Source organism: Pseudorca crassidens, chromosome 16 (genome assembly GCF_039906515.1).
Source record: "Pseudorca crassidens isolate mPseCra1 chromosome 16, mPseCra1.hap1, whole genome shotgun sequence".
NCBI classification, from domain to species: Eukaryota; Metazoa; Chordata; class Mammalia; order Artiodactyla; family Delphinidae; genus Pseudorca; species Pseudorca crassidens.
The window spans coordinates 83,657,283-83,681,565 of NC_090311.1; the positions used below are offsets into that span (position 1 = coordinate 83,657,283).

The 24,283-nt window shown below is 39.4% G+C and overlaps 1 protein-coding gene across 2 annotated transcripts in view; it reads left to right on the top strand.

Moving 5' to 3' along the window:
- NUP133 (nucleoporin 133) overlaps nucleotides 1–24,283 on the top strand; it is a 57,171-nt gene that overhangs the window by 28,479 nt on the left and 4,409 nt on the right. Inside the window, exons 14-25 of one of the 2 annotated variants that reach the window (XM_067711154.1) lie at nucleotides 838–932; nucleotides 3,512–3,736; nucleotides 6,907–7,029; nucleotides 7,604–7,703; nucleotides 8,270–8,521; nucleotides 9,163–9,296; nucleotides 11,630–11,788; nucleotides 17,767–17,902; nucleotides 19,483–19,601; nucleotides 21,148–21,228; nucleotides 22,003–22,067; nucleotides 22,481–23,344. In XM_067711154.1, coding sequence (XP_067567255.1) covers nucleotides 838–932; nucleotides 3,512–3,736; nucleotides 6,907–7,029; nucleotides 7,604–7,703; nucleotides 8,270–8,521; nucleotides 9,163–9,296; nucleotides 11,630–11,788; nucleotides 17,767–17,902; nucleotides 19,483–19,601; nucleotides 21,148–21,228; nucleotides 22,003–22,067; nucleotides 22,481–22,541 — 1,550 coding nt within the window. In that variant the 3' untranslated portion in view covers nucleotides 22,542–23,344. The other variant, XM_067711153.1, reaches the window with a different exon arrangement.

The following is a 24,283-nucleotide window of genomic DNA, read 5'->3' on the forward strand; positions in this document are numbered from 1 at the left end:
GCCATGGCCCGGGTTTAGTCCCTGGTCGGGGAACAGAGATCCCGCAAGCTGTGCGTCATGGCCAAAATAAGAAAAAAAGAAAAAAACACCTCATCTATTTTACATACATACAGGCATACATACATAAAGGGCTCAGAACAGGTCTACATAGTAGAATAGAAACGGAGGAAACATTGGAGCAAATCCTACATGTTCTGTCTGAACAGATTAATCAGCCCTACTTAGCGTTCTCAGCATTTTATTTCTAAAAGGAAATTGGTGGCATAGGTAGGCATTTGACACTTGCCCCAAATTAAATGATAATTCTAGCATAACTACTGAATTTGGCTAATGGAAATTATGTGCTTCTCTAAGAGCAGCAGTGGTCAGATCTCAGCCTGTAGAAGTGGGCATGTGTCCTCCTGTTCGGCCTGGGTGACTGTCCGTCTTACCCTCCACGCAGCATCGGGGCACTCAGGGGTCCCCAAGGACCATGTAACTGTCACAAACATCCTTTCAATCCCTAATTTCCTGCCTAGCAAGTAATTCTCACTAGAGTCTTAGGAAGAAAACATCAGTGCTCACCTTCTTTCTTTGACTGTTTTGAGCTGTCAAGCTTAGAATGATACAAGTGATTAAACTAATAATAACATATTTGTGTTTTGAATAAATACGGTATGAATTGTATCAAACCCCCAAAAGTTTCATCTAAATTTTTAACCTCTTGGATAATGTAATTAATAATTGCATTGAAAGGTTAGTACTTTCCTTTTGTATAGATTTTTCTTAACTTTTAATAGCAGTACTTTCTGTCAAGCCAGTGTATTATGTTTTTGTCTTGTTATTGTGTTTCACCAGAAGCACCTGGGTTCAGCAATACATCTTTGATTATTCTCCACCAACTCGAAGACAAGATGAAAGCCCATTCTTTCCTTATGGACTTCATTCACCAAGTAGGCATCCCAGTCGCTGTGAACAGGGATGGCCAGACACCTGGCTTTACTGTGCCCTTTGTGGCTCTCTCCAGGACAGTGGGAGACCCTTTCTCACTAATTCTGAGGTGTTTCATTGGGTGGGACATGACTAGTGTTGCCCATTTTCTTTGCTGACTTAAGTAAATAATTCCAGGGCTGTGTGGAGGCCTGTTACTACAAGAAGCAAAGCTGCATTGAAAATAGGATAAAAAGAAGAAAAATAGTGTATTTCAGCAGAAATGTTATTTCAGCTTTTCTTGTTACATCCTATGATACCCTGCTTTTCATTCGGATTTCCTGTGTGCTTTTATATAAAACTTAGGTTTTCCCGAGTTGATTTTGTATTACTAGAAAGACAGTGAAGAATCTGAAGGTGGTGACAGGTTTTTCTATGTGGATGTTTAATTTCGAGGTGCCATTAGCATCAAATACTCATATAAAGTATTCTTTTTTTTTAAGGGGTAAGGGAATTCCCATTTATATTGAGCCTAATAATAGAAAATGTTTTTGCTGCTAGCCAGAGTTGTTACACAAAATCACCCATCCTTACCTTGTTGATCAGTTGTGGCTCCCAGGCATAATCCAAAAGAATTAATTTAAATCCATTTTTGCACACTTTTCCCCAGAATCAGTATGCCTCCCTGTTAAAGAGACTGAAGTCAGTGCCACCTAATAGAACCTTCTGTGGTGATGGGACTGCCCTGTGGCTGTGCCGCCCAGCGTGGCAGCCTCAGTCCTGTGTGGCTGCTGAACACTTGAAATTGCTGCTGCAGCTGAGGAACTGAAGTTTTCTAAATTTAAATTTAATTAACTTAAAGTCACCACTTTGCTGGATAGTGGCTATCTTATTGGACAGTGTGGTTCTAGAGGATTCCAGAAATACCTTGGTTGTTTCTAATACCTCACTCTGCTTCAGTTTTTTTTTTTTTTTTTTTTTTTTTTGCGGTACGCGGGCCTCTCACTGTTGTGGCCTCTCCCGTTGCGGAGCACAGGCTCCGGAAGCGCAGGCTCAGCAGCCGTAGCTCACGGGCCCAGCCGCTCCGCGGCATGTGGGATCTTCCCGGACCAGGGCACGAACCCGCGTCCCCTGCATCGGCAGGCGGACTCTCAACCACTGCGCCACCAGGGAAGCCCTCTGCTTCAGTTTTAATGCACAGTCTGGCTCCAGTCTGCTCTTACTGTCTGGGCAAGAGAACTTTATTTGTTCATTGAGTCTTTTCTTAGTGTTTTAGGTGGGCTGCAGATCAATGGGGAAAAAACATGTTTTCTTCTGATGTAATTGTCAGGTGTTATCAGTTAACTCTTAATACATAACAAATACCCCCGGATGTGGTGGGTTAAAACAACTGTGGGTTAGCAGGGGCGGTTCTTTGCTGATTTCCCCTGGGCCCTCTCCTTGAACTGCATTTGGGGTGGGCTGAGCTGGCAGGTCCCCAGGCATCTCTTGTCAGACTGGCAGTCGGTGACACCGTCCGCTGGGGCCTCTTGGTTCTCCCCCCACTTAGTCTTATCCTCCTCTAGGCTGGACTGGCCTCCTGTGGTCTCCAGGCGGCACTTCAAGGGGATGAATTTAGAAGCTGTAGGCTTCAGACGTCACATATTATCACTTCCACCAAAGCGACGTTGGTCAAAGCAAGTCACAAGGCCAGGCCAGATAAAAGGGATTGGGAACTTGATTGTGCCTCTTGATGGGAGGAGTGGCAAGGTCACTTTGCAGAAGGGTGTGCAGAAGGCTGGGGTGGGAGGAGTCCGTGGCCCTCACATGCCACACTGCGGGGATGCTAAGTTATCGGCGGGGGGCGAAGGGGGGAGCCATGGGGCTGGAGCCGTTGTGGTATCTCCTGGTACAGCCTCCCTGGGCCTCAGACCCTCATGGAGTCACACAGCTGTTGGCAGTAGCATCCGTTGCAAGGGAATGTCTAGCCAGATCTAAAAATCCCAGTCTGCCTGTGCCTTTATATTTCCTTTAATATTTAGAGCTCATTTCATTGAAAGATTTACATTAATAATCAGGAAAAATGTACAACTGGATACTTGTATCTAAGAAAATAATTCTGAATATAAAACTCTCCTCCTCAAGCCAGAAATGGGCATCAAGCAAATCAGAGGCAGCTGATGCAAAGGGTCAGAGACACCCTCCCCCCCAACCCTCCCCATGGCTTTAGGGTTCTGGAAGGTGGAGGCTGCTGAGTTTCTAGTTCTGAAGGTCTGGAGTCTAGGGGAGTTGATCAATGTAGCTAGAAAAGAACAATTTTATGATTTTGATAACCATAAACAATCATTTGAGGAATAAGGTAGGTAGAGACAACAGTAGTTGACCCTAATCTTAGAACAGGAATGTCTGTACTTTCTTACAGGTGTAAATGGCCCTGGCTGAAGAGAGAGAGAGAGAGAGAGAGTGTTAGGAACAGCCCCAAAGACCAATAGACGGAGGTCTTTCTGGGGGAGGATGGGGCCAGCATCTCTGTACCCAGTGAGCTGCTGGTGGAAATGTGACTGCGTTCTCCTGTATGTTACTGTGAATGCTTTCTAAGAATATGTGTTCGTCTTGCCTCAAGGTCGGCTTGTTTGGACGTCTCGGCACTTTTCCAGTGAGAGGGCTGCCGATGGCCACACGGCTGCTGCTCTGTGAACACGCTGAGAAGCTGGCCGCCGCCATCGTCCTCAAGAACCACCACTCGAGGCTTTCCGACCTTGTCAACACAGCGATACTGATGGCCTTAAACAAGAGGGACTGCGACATCCCGTGCAACCTGACTCCCGCAGACGTCTTCTTCAGAGAGGTGAGACGAGACCCGTCCTCCCCTTAGTGCGGCTCTGGAGCGCTGTGCCATTTACAGAACGGGCCCCCAGTGAGGAAAGGATTGAGAACAAAAGATGTCATTGAAGTTTTAAATTGGACTCCATGTTTTCTGGGTAAATTATCCCTCAGAAGTATCACTCATCTATCGCTTTCCCTGTAAGTTAGGGCTTGTAAAGATGACTACAAAGTCTTCCCTATCACGTCTGGATGTTTTCCTTGTGTTTCTCCACACCACGTCTTGACTCTGCCCCAGAGGGCATCTCCATGGTGGGCTCCCCTGTCCCCCGGCTTCTGTTGTTTTGATGAAGGTGCAGCACCATCAGGTCAGAGCTTGGAGCTGTCGTCCCCAGCTTCCTTCCTTGCTGCTTCCACCTGTTTGCTGTGCCTGCTGTCAGACCAGGCTCCTCTCAGGCCGCCCTCTCCGCCCCTCCAGCGACTGCTCTGTCCCAGTTCCCCTTCAGGCCTGGACCTAATTGTGGCTCCCCATCTTGCTAGCCCGGGGCTGCACCATCCCGCCTTGGTCCCCTGACTCCTGCTCACATCTTTGTAAACAGTCCCTTCACTAAACTCTCCTCAGCTGCCTGCTGGGATCCTGCTCTACACCTCACTTTTAAAGTCAGATTTATTTTCAGAGGAAAAGAAAAACCTGCTGTAAACTTGGGAAGGAGAAAAGATGAAGGTGCTGGCCAGCTGGTGGCAGCTGGGCACTGGTCAGAGCACACAGCTCTGGTACCTGAGTGACACCTCACAACCTCATGAAAGGCAGGGCTGACTTTCCCGTCTCCCTTTACAGGTGTTGACGCCAAGACCCAGGGGCCGGTTGACTCAGCTGAGACCACAGATCCTGGCTCTGAGCCACCATTCAGCAGGCTGTTTTGGGTGTGCTAGTCAGTTGCTTCAGGAGTAGTCCTTCACTAGGGCTGTTCCTTCTCCCTTTGTGGCGTTATCTGAGTTTAGAAACTGCTAGCTCTTCCCCCAGCTCTGTGGAATTTGGAATTGTTTTTTGCATTTGGGAAGTTTTTCTGTTTGGTGCCTCTAATTTTATCTCCTTCCTCGTGCAGTCCGGCTGTCATCTAGCATCTAACAGCCTGTGCCAAGGGTCTCTTCTACTCTTAATATTTGATGTACTGCAACCAAAAATAAGACACTGAACTATGTTCAGTTCTGTTGACTCCTTAAATGTGTTTAGTTTGAAGGCCTCATTTTTATACATTTGGGCTTTTTCTAGGGAATGTAAGGCAAAGCACTTTTCTGTTTTATTTTGTTTTTTAATCAAGTATACCTGAAATCTGAATGAAAAAAAAGAAAGACAGTTCACCTCAAATTTCATGATCTAACCAAACTGTTGTCATTTTTGTGTCCTTTTTTGTCTTTATTCATACATAATTTTACAAGGTAAAGTTTTTGTTTTTCTTATTTAATTATTAATGACAAATTGAGTTGAGCAAGAACCTGGTTGCTTTTTCTGCTTTTGGATCAAAGTGCAAAGCATACTAGTTAATTATGTATAAGTACATTTTTCCAATTAACTGGAAAAGAAATAGGGTCTGGAAATTATCAATTGGATGAATACATAATTCATGAGTAGCACCGTAGGAATGTGATAGGAAAAAAAAAACTAAAAATGTGATTGGTTCCTCAAAAGAATGCTCCATATGGAAGATAGTAATGTTTAAGACTGTTTACATCACCATTTATCTTAATTTCTCTTTACATTTACTGGTCTTAAGTTTCCTTTGGGTGAAGTTCTAAAGGTCGTCCCACATGGCATAACCATAATAAAAAGAGAGAGCTGAAGAGGTATGCATGTGTTTAGTGAAAAAATATGTATCAATTTTTTTTTTTCTTTTTACCTGTCCATCCACTTGGGAGTGGTAAATTACATTACAAACAAGTATGCATTTTAAGAGAAGAGCTGGATAACCCAAGTCAGGCTCTGATTGGTGGGCTGTGTAGGGGAGATGTGATCTCATAGCCCTGGATAGAAGGTAAAATAATACAGACTCTGCTTGAGGGTTGACCCTCCACCTGTAGCCAGTCTGGAAGGAGCCCCCGCACCTCCTGGGTCTCTATAAAGCGAGTTAACTGCTTCAGAACAGGCCCTCAACAGTGTTGGTACAGCTTATGAGCAATGTTTGAAACCACTGAACATGTAACTCACGTGGTAAGGCTGTCTAGCAAGTGTCTTGGGATTTTATTTGCTTTTATGTTATTTCGTGCCTTTTATATCACATGCTTTCATTATCTTTTTCACATTAACAGTGTAAAAAATTCTTACAAATTCAACGTGCCAGAGGTTTCTTGCTAGGGCTGTTAGGATGCCTTTGACTGACATCAGAAATACTAAAAGAAGAAGAGTGATTTTGTTTGGGCTCCATTGTGCATGTGTTTATGAATCGTTCCTTCAACTAGTTTGTAAGTTCCTTGAGGGCAGCAAATCTAATTTCCATTTCTTCTTATCTCTGAGCACCCAATGCTATGCAAACTCTAAATGCCAAGTAAATATCCACTTGATAAATAAAGGGGGAAAAGCTTAACTGGGGGCTGAAACTGGAAACAAGTGTTTCAGTGCTTAATATTTTTGCACAGTTACCTTCATGTGTTAATTAATGACAAAAAATAGAACAGTTACAAGTTATGTATTTAGTTAGTTTCTATGTAGCTACTGCTGTTCTACAAACATTTCTATTATGTCTAAAGAAAAGAAATTCTTCAAAGAAAGAAATTAGCAAGTTCATTGGTTGGATAACTATTTTAATCCATTAGTTCATTCGTTTAATTCATTACTTTGGGGTCTCGCATTGTTATGTGACATCATTTGTAGCCTAGTACTATTTAAAGGTGGCATTGAGCCCTCATAGCTATAATAAACAAATATTTCAGTTACTTGATATTTAAATACAAAACCTACTGGCTACCAATCCAGAATTTGCTTATTTATCAGACTCAGTTATTTGGGCTCTCCACCTTTTAAAAGTTAGGAGATTCTAACTTTTCTTGGCTTTTAAATTTGTTTTCATCACTGACTGTCCCTTTGACTACTGAGCAGAGCGTGTGACTTAGTGAGGAAAGCCTGCTGAGTCGATTCCAGGCAGCTGTAAGCGTGGCCCATCTCTGTTCCTAGTAGGTACCGTCTCTGTCCTTCCTCAGGTGTCCCAGGTAGATAGCGTCTGGGAGTGCTTACTGGAGCACGAGGAGCAAGTCTTGAAGGACACGGCCTTGGAGCCAGTTGAATGGGCGGAGGTGGCGATCAGTGTGAACAGTATTCTCAAGGTACGCACACATGCTGAAGATACCAGCAACTCAAAGCCCAGGCTGTGGATGGGGGAGGAAGTGGTCTCCATGTTCCTACTTTGCATCACCAGTGATCCATAATGGTTTAGCCATTCGTTCATTCCAAAAAGTTAGGAAAACCTCAGTCATTTTATCAGTCAGTTAATACACATCTGAGTGTTTGCCTTGTGCATGTTAAAAGTTTCTATTTGGTAGAATAAACCTTTTATTTGGAGAAGACATGTATATCATTGCAAAGGTATTAATGTTACTGTAACTGTATGCTTTTTAATTACACAAAAGCACACTACTTATATTCTTGATTAAAATGTTTCATTTAATTTTAGCTCATGGACTTTATAGTAATGGTCTTCCTAGTTCGGTTACCATAGTTCTCTAAAACTGAAGTTAAACTCTAGAGTAAAACAAATTTCAAATGCAGAAAGAATCAAAAAGTAGTGCAACAGGTCTCTGCCGAGTAATTTTTTGTAATAATAGACTTGATGTTTCCAATTATCTTAGAGATCCTGGGATCCCTTGCTTCCTGCATGTGATAACACATTTCATATTCCAGGACATGCTGCAAGCTGCTAGTCATTATCGACAAAATAGAAACTCCTTGTATAGAAGAGAAGAGCCAGTAGAAAAAGAACCTGAGTATATTCCGTGGACAGGTGAGATTGCAAGCACTGAGCCCAAATACACTGATTCATTAGCAGTTGATCAAAACATATTTCTAATGGTCTGTTATTTTCAGAAGCCATGTTGTTCTCCTAGTGCAAGTTTGTGAGTGAAATGAAAAACAACATAAGTGCCATCCCCCAGATGAGTAGTTCTTACGAAAATCACTTTGTTGCCTTGGAATAATTTGTAGATCTCTTTGTAACTCATTTTTTTAAACTGGTACTCAGGCATCTACTAGGTTTTAGTATGTGTAGTTATTCATAGCAGCAGGCCCTGGATGTACTGACTGTAATTTTTGTTGTTTTAATACAAGGAAATAAGTGGAGTAGCATTAAAGGAAGTTAGAAGGAAGAAGAATCATGTTCACCTGGCTCTGCTGAGGCCATCCTCATAGAGAAGATGGGTTTGAGCAGGACATAGAAAAATATCAGCTGGCCTCCTATTGGATTTCTTTTTCCATCCATCAAGGCTGACGGGATATAATTTTTAGGCAGTTGGTCTTTCCCGTAGCCATTATAGAATCCTTACTTGTCATATTATTTTGTGTGATTTACAGCAACGAGTGGTCCTGCCGGCATCCGAACAGCAATAGTGCGCCAGCATGGGATTGTCCTGAAAATGGTTTATCCTCAGGCGGACAGCAACCTCCGAAACATTCTGACAGAGCAGCTGGTAGCACTGATTGATTGCTTCCTGGATGGTTATGTTTCTCAGCTCAAGTCTGTGGACAGATCCAGTGATCAAGAAAGATACAACAATCTGGAAATGGAATACCTGCAGAAAAGATCAGACCTCTTATCTCCGCTTCGTAAGTGCCTGATATTTAGTGAGGGCTGTGGGTCTTGAGTCTGCAGAACAGATGTAGGAGCCAAATCATTCACGCAATGTGTTATGCAGTGTAATGTCGTTAACCCAGCTGTAGCTCAGAGCTTAAAGCAGAGCTTTCCTGTGTCCAGCTTTCTGTGTTCGTTTATTCAGCCTCGTTGTCATTACTTACCAGGTAACAAGTGTCCTAGATGGTGTTAAAGATGATTTAAAAGTAAATAAATTAACAGCATGTGGAGACTGCTTACCATCTCAGACCTTCACAGGAACAGCTAGACTGCAGGGTAGAGCAGACGAGGGTCGCTCCACGGTGTGGAGAGGTGGTACGGCTCTTCAGAGGAGAACACGAGACGGTCACAGCCAGGATTCAGAGAAGAAGCTTGTCTTGCTACATGAAGGAAGGGGATAGCATCTTAGGTGGGCAGTGATGAAGCAAGGGACTGAATTTACATCTTTAATGAGTTTATATGGATTATGAAACTAAATGCCAGTAACTGGAAAGGTTTCTATTAATTAACTTTAGTATGTAATATGAATAAAGGTAAAATTTCAAGGAATATTTTTTTTATTACATACTAAGTTTTCGCTAACAGGATTTTTTTCCATCTGTTCTCATTTCCATAGTCACACTAGGCCAGTACCCATGGGCTGCTTCATTAGCAGAAAAATACTGTGACTTTGATATCTTAGTACAAATGTGTGAGCAGACTGACAACCAGGCCAGACTGCAGCGCTACATGACACAGTTTGCTGACCAGGTAACAAACCCTGGGGGTGTAGGCTGTGGACCCTGTAAGAAGACTTTACCATTTCAAATCTTACTTGGGGTTTTTGGAAGATGATACAGTCTTTTTGCAGATTACCAGATACTAATTTGTACATTATGTTTCGTTGTAAATAGGTAGACAATTCTTTATATATAAATATTACTGACGGATTCTTTGACCTCTGAAAAATATGTTAAGACTTTTATTTCTATTCTTATATTTTCAGTTATAATTAAAAGTACTTAGGGATACGGATATTGCTAGAGTTCTAAAGTTTGAGTAGAAGATCTTGGGAGCATGGGATGCTGCTTTTAGAGAGCTCAGATTTCTGTACACCTAAGATTCTTGTTTTCCTTCTTTGACATGCTCCCTGTTGTTGTTTTTTTACGCTTACTATTTTTTTTTAAAGTTCGCATTGTGACACTATTCAGGTACATTTAAGTTGTTCCTTAAAGCCAGTCTATTCAGTCAGTTGATCTTTATGTAAAAACTGATTTTTTTTCTTACTATAAAGGTAATATTGTATAAAGTTCAGGAAACCACTATAAACAAAAAAGATTAAAAAACCGTTCATAATTCTACCACCCAGAGAGAACCCTTTTTAACATTTGGTTTTATTCTTCTAGTCTTTTTACTCTACCAAACATGTTTCATTAACTGCTTATTTCACTTAATACATAACAGACATTTGTCCATATCATTAAATATTACACAACCACATTTTTAATGTTGTTATGTTATTTCATGGACTGGATGTAACTTATTTGATCAGTACCTGATTGCTGGACATGGCTTATCTCGTATTTCACAGTAGTGCTGAAGTAAGTACTTTGTGCCCATCATAATTTTTATTCCTTTTAAGGATTCTTATTCTCCGTTGATATTTTCCATCCTTTTGTGCTTTGTTCCTTTTATTTTCTTTAATATGTCTACTAGTTATTTTAAGTCCTTTTGTGCTGATTCCAAAATGATCATTCTTAGGTCTGCTTCTGCTGCCTGCATATTCATATTTTTCTGCTTCTTATGTCTTACAATTCAAAAAATATACATTTATTTATTTTTATTTTGGCTGTGCCAGGTCTTAGTTGAGGCACATGGGATCTTCGTTGCGGTATGCAGGATCTTTTTTTTTTTTTTAGTTGCGGCATGCGGACTCTTAGTTGTGGCATGCATGTGGGGTCTGGTTCCCCGACCAGGGATTGAACCTGGGCCCCCTGCATTGGGAGCATGGAGTCTTACCCACTGGACCACCAGGGAAGTCCCTTGCAATTTTTTAAATTGTATTTTGGACATTGTGTATAAAAGAACCGTAAAGACGGAAATCAATGCTGTTCTTTCCCCTGGGAGACAGGTAAGATGAGAGGCAGATCACTCAATACATCAAGAATAGAGGTGGGTCAGGGCTTGACTGCAACTTCCGTTAAATTCATTCATTTCTGGTTTCAGATGTCTTATGGGGCTGGTGTGTTCCTTGCAGAATTCCCCCTTTAGTGGAAATATCTCTTAAGTACTGTGAGACTGCAGGACACTTTTGTCTTCCTTTCCAGCCCAGCCTCTCACACCACCCCAGAATCCAGCAAACGTCCTGTGGGGAAACTGGATGTGCCTCTCTAGATTCTGATTTATTGTGCCAGCCCACATGGACACGTGGCACCCAGTTCTGCCCCTGAGAATCTTTCATTCTGGAAGGATAGCGTCTCAGTACCGTCCAGTGGAACTTTCTGTGGTAATGGAGATCTTGCCCATATGTGCTGTCCCAAATGGAGTTTCTGACCACAGATGGCCTTCAAGTACTTGAAATGTGACTGGTGTCTCTGAGGGACTGAATTTTACATTTTAGATTAAGTTTAAGCAGCTACATGTGACCGGTGACTGCCATATTATTGGACAGTGCACATCTGTGTGACCCTGAGCAAGATCCCCTTTCTGGATCTGAATGGCCTCATTTGTTAAATGAGGTGGTTTGAGGACCCTACAATGCAGGAAATGAGTGTTTAAAACTGGATTTCTATTCTGGAGTCTAAGACCTTTGGGAGAAATTTAATACTTTATTATCAGAAATGTGTGTTGTTTTTTTTTTTTGGCACTACGCGGGCCTCTCCGGTTGCGGAGCACAGGCTCTGGACGCACAGGCTCAGCGGCCATGGCTCACGGGCCCAGCCGCTCTGCGGCATTTGGGATCTTCCCGGACCAGGGCACGAACACGCGTCCCCTGCATTGGCAGGCGGACTCTCAACCACTGCGCCACCAGGGAAGCCCCAGAAATGTAGTTTTAAAAACTGTATTACTATATATTCTTGAATTCTTGGCTTTGTTCTTTATAGAATTTTTCAGACTTTCTCTTCCGTTGGTATCTGGAGAAAGGAAAGCGAGGCAAATTATTATCTCAGCCTATTTCTCAACACGGACAGTTGGCCAATTTTTTGCAAGCTCATGAACATCTCAGCTGGTTACATGAAATTAACAGCCAAGAATTAGAAAAGGTAAGAAGGATTCAGTTATATGGAGCAGATTTAGGCAATTTTTTGTTTAGTTTTAACTAGTTTAGTTTTTTGTAGTTAAATACTACTTATGGATTTTTTTAAAAATGTATATCTCCTATTCTCTCACATAATTTGATAAAAGTATTTTTCATTTATGATGGTACTGCCATTACTTGTTATATCTCAGTAAAAAAAAAAAAATGAAGACTATTGTGATTTGACTGTTATTACAGTAAAATAAAGCACAAAAACTTTAACACATAATTAGCAGTTATTGGCCTTTTTTTGTAATGAGTATTTTCTTGTAATAAAAATGTTCAAATTATCAGTAAAAAGAGTACATGAATTAAAGTTTGTCCTTGACAGGGTATTGACGTGAGAGCAAATGTTGGGATTTTGGGGGTTTTTTTTGGCTAGGCTCCTGTTACAGCCCTTTTTTTTCTTGAATTGGGGTACAGTTGTTTTACAACGTTGTGTTAGTTTCTACTTCACAGCAAAGTGGAGTTCCCTGTGCTATACAGCAGGTTGTTACTAGTTATCTATTTTATACATGTTAGTGTATATACGTCAATCCTAATCTCCCAGTTCATCCCACCCCCCACTCCCTACCCCCGACTTTCCCCCCTTGGTGTCCATACGTTTCTTCTCTACATCTGTGTCTCTGTCTCTGCCTTGCACACGGGTTCATCTGTACCATTTTTCTAGATTCCACATATATGCATTAATATATGATATTTGTTTTTCTCTTTCTGATTTCACTCTGTACGACCATATCTAGGTCCATCCACGTCTCTACAAAAGACCTAATTTCATTCCTTTTTATGGCTGAGTAATATTCCATTGTATATATGTACCATATCGTTTTTTTCCATTCGTCTGTTGATGGACATTTAGGTTGCTTCCATGACCTGGCTATTGTAAATAGTGCTGCAATGAACAATGGGGTGCATGTGTCTTTTTGAATTATGGTTTTCTCTGGGTATATGCCCAGTAGTGGGATTGCAGTAGTGGGATTGCTGGGTCATATAGTAGTTCTATTTTTAGTTTTTTAAGGAACCTCCATACTGTTCTCCATAGTGGCTGTATCAATTTACATTCCCACCAACAGTGCAAGAGGGTTGCCTTTTCTCCACACCCTCTCCAGCATTTATTGTTTAGATTTTCTGATGATGCCCATTCTAACCGGTGTAAGGTGATACCTCATTGTAGTTTTGATTTGCATTTCTCTAGTTAACGATGTTGAGCAGCTTTTCATGTGCTCTTGGCCATCTGTACCTCTCCTTCGGAGAAATGTCTATTTAGGTCTTCTGCCCATTTTTTTATTAGATTGTTTGTTTTTTTGATATTGAGCTGCATGAGCTGTTTATATATTTTGGAGTTAATCCTTTGTCCGTTGATTCATTTGCAAATATTTTCTCCCATTCTGACACTTGTCTTTTCGTCTTGTTTATAGTTTCCTTTGTTGTGCAAAAGCTTTTAAGTTTCACTAGGTCCCATTTGTTTATTTTTATTTCCATGACTGTAGGAGGTGGGTCAAAAAAGATCTTGCTGTGATATATGTCAAAAAGTGTTCTTCCTATGTTTTCCTCTAAGATTTTTATAGTGTCTGGTCTTACATTTAGGTCTTCAATCCATTTTTTTTTTTTTTTTTTTTTTTTTTGCGGTACACGGGCCTCTCACTGTTGTGGACTCTCCCGTTGCGGAGCACAGGCTCCGGACGTGCAGGGTAAGCGGCCATGGCTCACAGGCCTAGCCGCTCTGCGGCATGTGGGATCCTCCCGGACTGGGGCACGAACCCGTGTCTCCTGCATCGGCAGGCGGACTCTCAGCCACTGCGCCACTTCAATCCATTTTGAGTTTATTTTTGTGTATGGTGTTAGGGAGTGTTCTAATTTCATTCCTTTGCATGTAGCTATCCAGTTTTCCCAGCACCACTTACTGAAGAGACTGTCTTTTCTCCATTGTATATCCTTGCCTCCTTTGTCATAGATTAGTTGACCACAGGAGCATGGGTTTATCTCTGGGCTTTCTATCCTGTTCCATTAATCTATATTACTGTTTTTGTGCCAGTACCATATTGTCTTGATTACTGTAGCTTTGTAGTATAGTCTGAAGTCAGGGAGTCTGATTCCTCCAACTCTGTTTTTTTTCCCCTCAAGAATGCTTTAGCTATTCGGGCTCTTCTGTGTCTCCGTACAAATTTTAAGATTTTTAGTTCTAGTTCTGTCAAAAATGCCATTAGTAATTTGATAGGGATTGCACTGAATCTGTAGATTGCTTTGGGTTGTATAGTCATTTTCACAATATTGATTCTTCCAATCCAAGAACATGTATATCTCTCCGTCTGTTTGTGTCATCTTTGATTTCTTTCATCAGTGTCTTACAGTTTTCTGAGTATAGATCTTTTACCCACTAGGTAGGTTTATTCCTAGATGTTTTATTCTTTTTGCTGCAGTGGGATTGTTTCCTTAATTTCTCTTTCTGATCTTTCACACTTAGTGTATAGGAATGCAGGAGATTTCTGTACGTTAATTTTGTATCCTGCAACTCCACCAAATTCATTGATGAGCTCTAGTAGTTTTCTGGTGGCATCTTTAGGATTTTCTCTTTATAGTATCATGACATCTGCAAACAGTGACAATTTTACTTCTTCTCTTCCAATTTGTATTCCTTTTATTTCTTTTTTTCTCTGACTGCCATGGCTAGGACTTTCAAAACTATGTTGAATAGTAGTGGCGAGAGTGGACATCCTTGTCTTGTTCCTGAATCTTAGAGGAAATGCTTTCAGTTTTTCACATTGAGAATGATGTTTGCTATGGGTTTGTCATATATGGCCTTTATTATGTTGAGGTAGATTCCCTCTATGCCCACTTTCTGGAGAGTTTTTATCATAAATGGGTGTTGAATTTTGTCAAAAGCTTTTTCTGCATCTACTGAGATGATCTTTATTCTTCAATTTGTTAATATGGTGTATCACACTGATTGATTTGCATATATTGAAGAATCCTTGAATCCCTGGGATAAATGCCACTTGGTCATGGTGTATGATCCTTTTAATGTGTTGTTGGGTTCTGTTTGCTAGTATTTTGTTGAGGATTTTTGCATCTATGTTCATCAGTGATATTGGTCTGTAATTTTCTTGTTTTGCAGTATCTTTGTCTGGTTTTGGTATCAGGGTGATGGTGGCCTTACAGAATGAGTTTGGGAGTGTTCCTTCCTCTGCAATTTTTGGGAAGAGTTTGAGAAGGATGAGCGTTAGTTCATCTCTAAATGTTTGATAGAATTCACCTGTGAAGCCATCTGGTCCTGGACTTTTGTTTGTTGGCAGATTTTTAATCATACTTTCAATTTCATTACTTGTGATTGGTCTGTTCCTATTTTCTATTTCTTCCTGGAAGAAATAGAATGGAAGCTTATACCTTTCTAAACATTTGTCCATTTCTTCCAGGTTGTCGTTTTTATTGGCATAGCATTGCTTGTAGTAGTCTCTTAGGATGCTTTATATTTCTGCAGTGTCCATTGTAACTTCTCCTTTTTCATTTCTAATTTTATTGATTTGAGTCCTCTCCCTCTTTTTCTTGATGAGTCTAGCAAATGGTTTATCAATTTTGTTTATCTTCTCAAAGAACCAGCTTTTAGTTTTATTAATCTTTGGTATTGTTTTCTTTGTTTCTATTTCATTTGTTTCTGCTCTGATCTTTATGATGTCTTTCTTTCTACTAACTTTTCTTTTTCTTCTTCTTTCTCTAGGTCCTTTAGGTGTAAGGTTAGATTGTTCATTTGAGATTTTTCTTGTTTCTTGAGGTAGGCTTGTATAGCTATAAACTTCCCTCTTAGAACTGTTTTCACTGCGTCCCATAGGTTTTGGGTCGTCGTGTTTTCATTGTCATTTGTCTCTAGGTATTTCTTGATTTCCTCTTCGATTTCTGCAGTAATCTCTTGGTTATTTAGTAATGTATTGTTTAGCCTCCATGTGTTTGTGTGTTTTACGTTTTTTTCCCTGTAATCAATTTCTAATCTCATAGCATTGTGGTTGGGAAAGATGTTTGATATGATTTCAATTTCCTTAAATTTACCAAGGCTTGATTTGTGACCCAAGATGTGCTCTGTCTTGGAGAATGTTCCGTGTGCACTTGAAAAGAAAGTGTAATCTGCTGTGTTTGGATGGAATGTCCTGTAAATATCAATTAAATCTATCTGATCTATTGTGTCTTTTAAAGCTTCTGTTTCCTTATTTATTTTCATTTTGGGTGATCTGTCCATTGGTGTAAGTGAGGTGTTAACGTCCCCCAATATTATTGTGTTACTGTCGATTTCCTCTTTTATAGCTATTAGCAGTTGCCTTATGTATTGAGGTGCTCCTATGTTGGGTGCATATATATTTATAGTTGTTACACCTTCTTCTTGGATTGATCCCTTGATCATTATGTAGTGTCCTTCCTTGTCTCTTGTAACATTCTTTATTTTAAAGTCTATTTTATCTGATATGAGTATAGCTACTCCAGCTTTCTTTTGATTTCCATTTGCATGGAATATCTTTTTCCATTCCCTCACTTTCAGTCTGTATGTGTCCCTAGGTCTGAAGTGGGTCTTTTGTAGACAGCATATATATGGGTCTTGTTTTTGTATCCATTCAGCGAGCCTGTGTCTTTTGGTTGGAGCATTTAGTCCATTCACGTTTAAGGTAATTATCGATATGTATGTTCCTATTACCATTTTCTGAATTGTTTTGGGTTTGTTTGTGTAGGTCCTTTTCTTCTCTTGTGTTTTCTGCTTAGAGAAGTTCCTTTAGCATTTGTTGTAGTGCTGGTCTGGTGGTGCTGAATTCTCTTACCTTTTGCTTGTCCATAAAGCTTGTGATTTCTCCATCGAATCTGAATGAGGTCCTTGCTGGGTAGAGTATTCTTGGTTGTAGGTTCTTCCCTTTCACCACTTTAAATATATCATACCACTCCCTTCTGGCTTGTAGAGTTTCTGCTGAGTAGTTAGCTGTTAGCCTTATGGGAGTTCCCTTATATGTTATTTGTCATTTTTCCATTGTTGCTTTTAATAATTTTTCTTTGTCTTTAGTTTTTGTCAGTTTGATTACTGTGTCTCGGTGTGTTTCTCCTTGGATTTATCCTGCCTGGGATTCTCTGCACTTCTTGGACTTGGGTGGCTATTTCTTTTCCCCTGTTAGGGAAGTTTTTGACTATAATCTCTGCAAATATTTTCTCTGGTCCTTTCTCTCTCTCTTCTTCTGGGACCCCTATAATGCGAATGTTGATGTATTTAATGTTGTCCCAGAGGTCTGTTAGGCTGTCTTCATTTCTTTTCATTCTTTTTTCTTTATTCTGTCCCATGGCAATGATTCCCACCGTTCTGTCTTCCAGGTCACTTCTCCGTTCTTCTGCCTCAGTTACTCTGTATTGATTCCTTCTAGTATATTTTTCATTTCAGTTATTGTAGTATTTATCTCTGTTTTTTGTTCTTTAACTCTTCTAGGTCTTTGTTAAACATTTCTCGCATCTTCTTGATCCTTGCCTCCATTCTTTTTCCAAGGTCCTGGATCATCTTCACTATCATTATTCTGAATTCTTTTTCTGGAAGGTTGCCTATCTCCACTTCATTTAGTTGTTTTTCTGGGGTTTTATCTTGTTGCTTCATCTGGGACATAGTCCTCTGTCTTTTCATTCTGTCTGTCTTTCTGTGACTGTGGTTTTCATTCTGCGAGCTGCAGAATTGTAGTTCTTCTTGCTTCTGAGAGCAAATGTTTTATACATGTCTCTTTTCCCAATAATTAGTGTGGGTGGCCGATACTTTATGTGTAATTACTCTCAGCGTATGGTACTCATCTGTTTTTAGGCTTGCTAGCAGTGACTTGATCTTTCATTGATACAGCTTGGGGGGAAACCAAGTTTGGGTTTTACTTAATCTTTATTGCAACTTGAATTAGTATCCAAGATTTTATCATAGTTTTCATATTTTGTTTATTGTAGGCTCATGCAACACTTCTGGGTTTGGCAAATATGGAAACTCGTTACTTTGCAAAGAAAAAAACCCTTCTTGGCTTGAGTAAATTGGCTGCATTAGCTTCAGACTTTCCAGAAGATACACTGCAAGGAAAAATTGAAGGTAAAATACAGTATTTGAACAAGAAGACATACAAATCAGTCATACTGTCAGTGTATTCTTAGAATGTGCTCTTGTTATCATTTAATGGGGTCCATTAGAAACAGGAGCCATCTCCTTTGAGAGGAGTGCTTTCTATTCAGTGTCCTTAGGCAATTACTCAGTTACATAATTAGGATTCTCTTTTTATGGAAAAAGTAATTTGTGCCTTAAATAAGAATTCCTAAAGAGTAAATTCAAATGATTTGAACAGAGTACTCTGATTACACCCCTAGTGACTCATATGCTAAGAAGAAACTGCAAAGAAACTTGACATTTACTCAGTGGGTTTGCTGTAGGTGGTGGTAATTCTGTAGTGGTGGTCTGCTGTAGGCGGTGGTTTGGGAAATTCTTCCTCATTCTTTTATTTTTAAACGCTAATAGTGCCTTTTGTTCTAGAGAAGTGTGTATATGTTCTGCAAGACTGGCTGGTAGTCTGAAAGGGGAGCTGTATTTTAACCTGGCCACCAGAGTTAGATCATGTTAATCAAAATATCTTAACACAAGGCTTTATTGTTGCTGGTTCCCCCCCAACTTCTGGTCATCACTTTGCATTTTGATCACTTCTTCTTAGCTTTTGCTTTCTTAGCACAATGAGAATATTTTCAGGTCTCAGTAATTTCCTACAGACTATTATCACAGTGTATCTAATTGAAGGGAGTAGATTTTTAAGAGATAACTTTCTATTGGTTATACAAGTTTAATTATGGAAATTAGTAAAGTATAGAAAAAACAACAACAACAAAATAAATTGTCTATAATCCCACTGCCCTAGAGATAATTACTGTTACTTTTTTAATCCTCCCAGTCTGTTTTCTTAGGTATGGAAATTGCACAAAACAGTTTTAATTTTTACAAGCTTGGGATCATGTGGAATGATGCCAGTATTTGAATGAGCATATCTGTGATTTAGTCACTCCATTTTGCTGTAACTGCTGTTAGCAAACAGTTCTCCGTCCTTTTTTCCTGCAGCCCAGCTCATTCTCGTGGGTGAAGCCAGGTTATGATAGTTTATGTAAATCAAAAGCTCCTGTCACCCTATCGTATGGCGATAAATAACCATTGCTGGGTAATAGGTCTAGTGCACAGTCCTCTGGCTTGTGTTTTTCCTGGCATGTACTCATGGTGGCTTTTAAGTAGATCATTTCCCTTAGTGAATGAAATTATACTAGAAACTCTGGTAAAGTGAAAAGTAGTACTTTACAGAGTAACCTTAAAATGGCCTGAGAGACCTCAGATTTGGGGGACTTGTGCTTCTGAAATCCATCTGCTCTACAGTTGCTTCAATCAGTAGGTTTGTTTTCTTAGCTCTTCTCTCCCCTCCTAATATTTCCGGTTGCTGTGATAATCCACATGACTTGGATCAAACCCTGAATATTTGTAACATAACTAGGAATCAAGAATAAGCAGAATTAATAACATTCTAGGATCACTGAATTAGTGATGGGATTACCTTTAGAGCTGTTCCATTTCTTTTAAAATTCAGATTTGTTTATGACAGAGCAAAAGTGAATGTTTCCCCCTCCCCCTGTGTTGCCTCCTAGAAATGGCTGAGCAGGAGCGCTTCCTGCTGCACCAGGAGACGCTGCCTGAACAGCTGCTGGCCGAGAAGCAGCTGAGTCTCAGTGCGATGCCGGTACTGACTGCACCACAGCTCATTGGCGTACGTGCTTTTCAAATCCCTGCACCGCTTCGTAGTCTCAAAACCACCTCAGTGTTTCCTGGACCACGTAGTACAGTTCCTCAGAGTAGTCATCTCTCCATTTCTTATTTTCCTGGTCACTTTCCCCTGGAGTCAGGTGTCAGAAGCTGCTTAGGAGCAGGGTGCCAGTTAGCAGAAAGCAGTGGATCAGCCTCTGCCCCCCATAGCTCTCTGCCTGTTCCTCAAGACGCTTATCCAGGCGACCAGAAGAAATTACTTCCATTGTGCTTTTCTAGTACAGGACAGATATGTACCATGAGACATAGTTCAGGCTCTTCAAAAACAATGGTTTTAGGAACTGGATTTGCATAGCCTCTAAGTGCCATCGTCACCATTTCCCTCTGCAACATAGCACATTCCTGAGGACATAGCTAGATTAGGGGCTGCAACCCAGATAAGGTAATTTTGTTGCTGTGCACACTTAATAGCCTTAATTCTGCTTCTCTCTTTTCCTTTCAAGAAAGCATTTCCAATGCAAAAGCGGTGTCATAGAATCACCTTGAATTGCCCTAATTATGTTACTAAGAAAGCAGACAATTCAAAAACTTCAGTATTTTAGTCATTATTAGTAACACATTTCCTATCATTGAGCTCACAGCAGCCTCTCCTGATAGAGCACATTTAATTTAAAAATCTAAGGGGCTGTTGCCTCTAAGACTCACCATTATTTTATGTATTGGTAAGAAGGAAAAAGTTGTCCAAATTTACCTTGATACTGAATCAATTTTAATACTACCTTCCAATTTCAGGGATGTTAACATTGTGGGGAAAAAAGGTTCAGAAACAGTGAAATAAAATATTGTTTTCAAGTGTTGTAAGACAATGACAACAAGTAGATAGCTTTTCTTCTGAAATGGTTTGAGTATTGTCTTTGCTGTTAAAGGATTATGTGCAGTATTTTAAAATGAAATTTGTTATGTTATAAATAATTTTTGGAAAAAGAAGTTAGGAAAAATTCAAATTGATATTGTTAATAAGGCAAGCATTTTTCTGATTATAAAATTACGGGACATTTATGATCATATATAGTCAGCTGTGATCTACCCAACCAGGGGTAACCATTGGTAACATATTGGTGTGTTTTGTTATCTCTTAAGTAAACTGTAGACCAACTGCATGCTTTCTCATAGGTCTCAATTTTTAAAACTATTGAAAGGGCAACATTTCAAAAGCATTATAGCCAGCTTTAAAAATGCAAGGGCAGCTGTTTATTACAGAGTATGCTTGAAAGAGTACTGAAATGTATACTGTCTTGAACTTATGAATATAAATTTACTGGCATTTTAGAAGTATATATACCAAGTTATACAAGTTAGTTACTGTGAATGAACATAGGTGTGTTTTAAAAGACAGTTTGCTGTGAGGTAGATGGAGTTTAATTTCCAAACGTGTTGCTGTTCTTTGCTATAAAGATACCTATAGACGTGATGACTTCTCTGTAAATCTCTCCAGTCTTGGTTATATGAAGAGTTAAAATAATTCTCTACCTTATTTTAACTTGCCATAGCTGTATATCTGTGAAGAAAACAGAAGAGCTAATGAGTATGATTTCAAGAAAGCTTTGGACTTGCTTGAATATATTGACGAGGTAAGTAAAATCACTTGATGATCTCAGGCAAGGATCACAATTTGTGTATGGTTTTCTGTAGAACTGAGTACATCTTGAAAATGTCTTAATTTTAAAAGACTCTCAAAAAAATAAAATAAAAGACTTTCTGGTTCAGCTACCCGTAACTCTTGGAATACGTATAGCTCTTTAGAAAAGCTGTCAAGAGATCTCACCTCTTGATAATTCTCACACATTTCCAGGTGTCTTTTTCCCTGCACAAATAAAAAATGTTGCTTTTCAAGGTCCTGACATATTTTTTCTCTTTCATTTATTGAGTCGTTGTTAGTTTCTCAAACTGATATGCTGCTTGTCGATTTATTCTTCATAGTATTCACCCTAAGAGAAGCTGTTTCTCAGCCTTCTTTGAAAAAAAGATTATAATGATAATTCTGTAGGGTGAGTAGTCGGCCCTGCAATTGAAAGTAGTTTGGTAGATTGTAAAGACAATAATATGTTGGCTTTTATGTTACTCTGTTTAAAATCTTGACTCTCTCAAGCTTCTTGATAAAATCAGATTATCTCAGAATAATATCAGAATATCAGAATAATATCTCAGAAACAAATTCACACAAAGTTCTTAATAGTTTTACTCTTCTGAGTAGTATTAACGTCTCAAAGAAAGGGAAATTTTTTAAAATTATAAATTAAAGCATAATAATATTTATGTGGAATTAGGAATTGACATAACTCAAATTTAAGCATGTATTTTTTTAAATCAGGACTTAATGAGGATTTTTTTGTTTTGCTGTGAAGGAGGAAGATATAAATATAAATAATCTAAAACTGGAAATCCTTTGCAAAGCTCTTCAGAGAGATAAGTAAGTTCCCATAGTGTGAATATAAGACATGGTTTTGGAAAAGGACTCTTTAGGAAGATTATGATACCACACACATCAAATCGTTTTGTAACCTAATTGTATTGTAACGTATATTATAAAAATGTTAATGGTTTCATCAGCAATCCTAATGTTTTTATTCAATAATTAAGGAATAGCTTAAGGACTTGGGGCCACTGGAATAATTCTCTGCTTTTGATTTTAAATTTTACACTGTCACTTGGCACAGAAATGTGTATGTTCCTTATTTTCACAGAAGTTGGGCCAGTTCTGCCAAGGAAGACTTGAGGCTACAAATTTTTTTTTTTTTTGAATAAGAAGTTAGTACAGTTTGAGAATCAGTACCCTCTTCTAAGTTATTGTGACGTCTTTTTCACTGTAATCTCCCTACATAGGAGGATTTCTGTCCACTGGAACGGTGGTATTAAGATTCAGTGGCAAAGAGAGACAGAATAATCAGCTGTAGAGATGGATTTTTCCCACGGAAAGAATTTTAAAGAGAGCATGACTTGAGTGCTAAAAGCCTTCTCTACTCGGTTTTCCTTTTTCCTGTGGCTTTGAGAAATTGCAATGGAACTATTTTTACTAAAGCATTTCTTCCTCTCATCACTCCCAGATAGTTAAAATTGTTGTCAAATTTGGTCTTGGAGGTCATCCTCCAAAGCATCTAGCTCTGCCTGTTGGATTCTCCTTCGCAATCATAAAAGATGTATTATGTCATTTGACTGGAATACCTTGTCTTGGCTTCCTGATTAAACACTCTACGGTATCATGAGGGGTATAGCCATTGATTACTACAAAGGAGTGGTTCTGTGGATTTGTATTTCAGTAGTAGATAATCTCCACTAGATAAAGGAAGCTTTTTAGGTTACACCAGACACTGGTTGCCATTTTACTTTTATGAGAAACAGAATATAACATTCTTTAACTATCACCTGTGCTCTGAAGGGTCATACTTTAGGGTCGTTACTAGGTTGTTACATATAGAATTTTCTTGGGAAAGATACCTCACTACTTGGTTTTGACATCAAATACATGCTGGTTATATTGGGCAAATAGCTACCTGAGTATAGCATCTCCTATCTAATAGAGAGACTCTGGGTATATCCAACATTTAATAAAGCTCCTTTATTTAAATAGTTTTCAACAGTATCACAAAACTCAAGATTCTTCACCCCCTACAAACATCAAAACAAATCCACAATAGCAAACAAGTCATTTGTTTCAGATTGTGGCCACAGTTCCATTTTCTCCTCACAGTGATTTTGTTTTCTAGCTGGTCCAGTTCAGATGGTAAAGATGATCCAATTGAAGTATCTAAAGACAGTATATTTGTGAAAATCTTACAGAAACTTTTAAAAGATGGTAAGTGGTTTGTCCATGTTGGAAATTAGTGTCACTCCTCAGTTTTAGAATCTTAGAATAATGGGGATTTGCCTAGGTGTCAAATGCCAGGGGGTTAAAATTAAACGGTATCATACTTAGAATTAGAGAAACTTGTTTAAAATAAAGGGAGGGCTCTTTCCTCCCCTACATGTTGGGGAGCTGTGTCATGGTGGAGTTGCCGTCTGCTTGGCCACTTAACTCTTGTGAAGATTGAAAACCTAAAATGTGACTTTTTTGGTATATCCCGTACTGAACTGGCCATACCATGCCTGAGAGCAAACTACAAAATGTTTTATCAATCCATTTTGGACATTAATACTATAAAATTAGTTTTAAGAACAAAATAAGGGGCTTCCCTGGCGGTCCAGTGGTTAAGACTTCACCCTCCAATGCAGGGGGTGTGGGTTCGATCCCTGGTTGGGGAGCTAAGATCCCACATGTTTCAGGGCCAAGAAACCAAAACATAAAACAGAAGCAATATTGTAACAAACTCAATAAAGACTTTAAAAATGGTCCTCGTCAAAAAAAAAAAAAAAAGAACAAAATAAAAGGAGACAGGAAGGGAGTATGTTTTGTACCTAAGACAAGTGAGCAAAATTCCATTTGCTGATCGAGGTGCAAGTAAGTAAAGAAGCGTTTATGGTTAAATGTTTATTATGAAGGGAGAAGATGAATTAGAGGGTACTTAACTTTTACTTTAATATAACTGGAGGTTAATGTATGGAGAAAGACTAGAGGTGAGAGATTTTCCACATTTTATACATGAAGACAAGTGTGGCTCATTTGTTGTAGAATTATTAAATCAAAATATA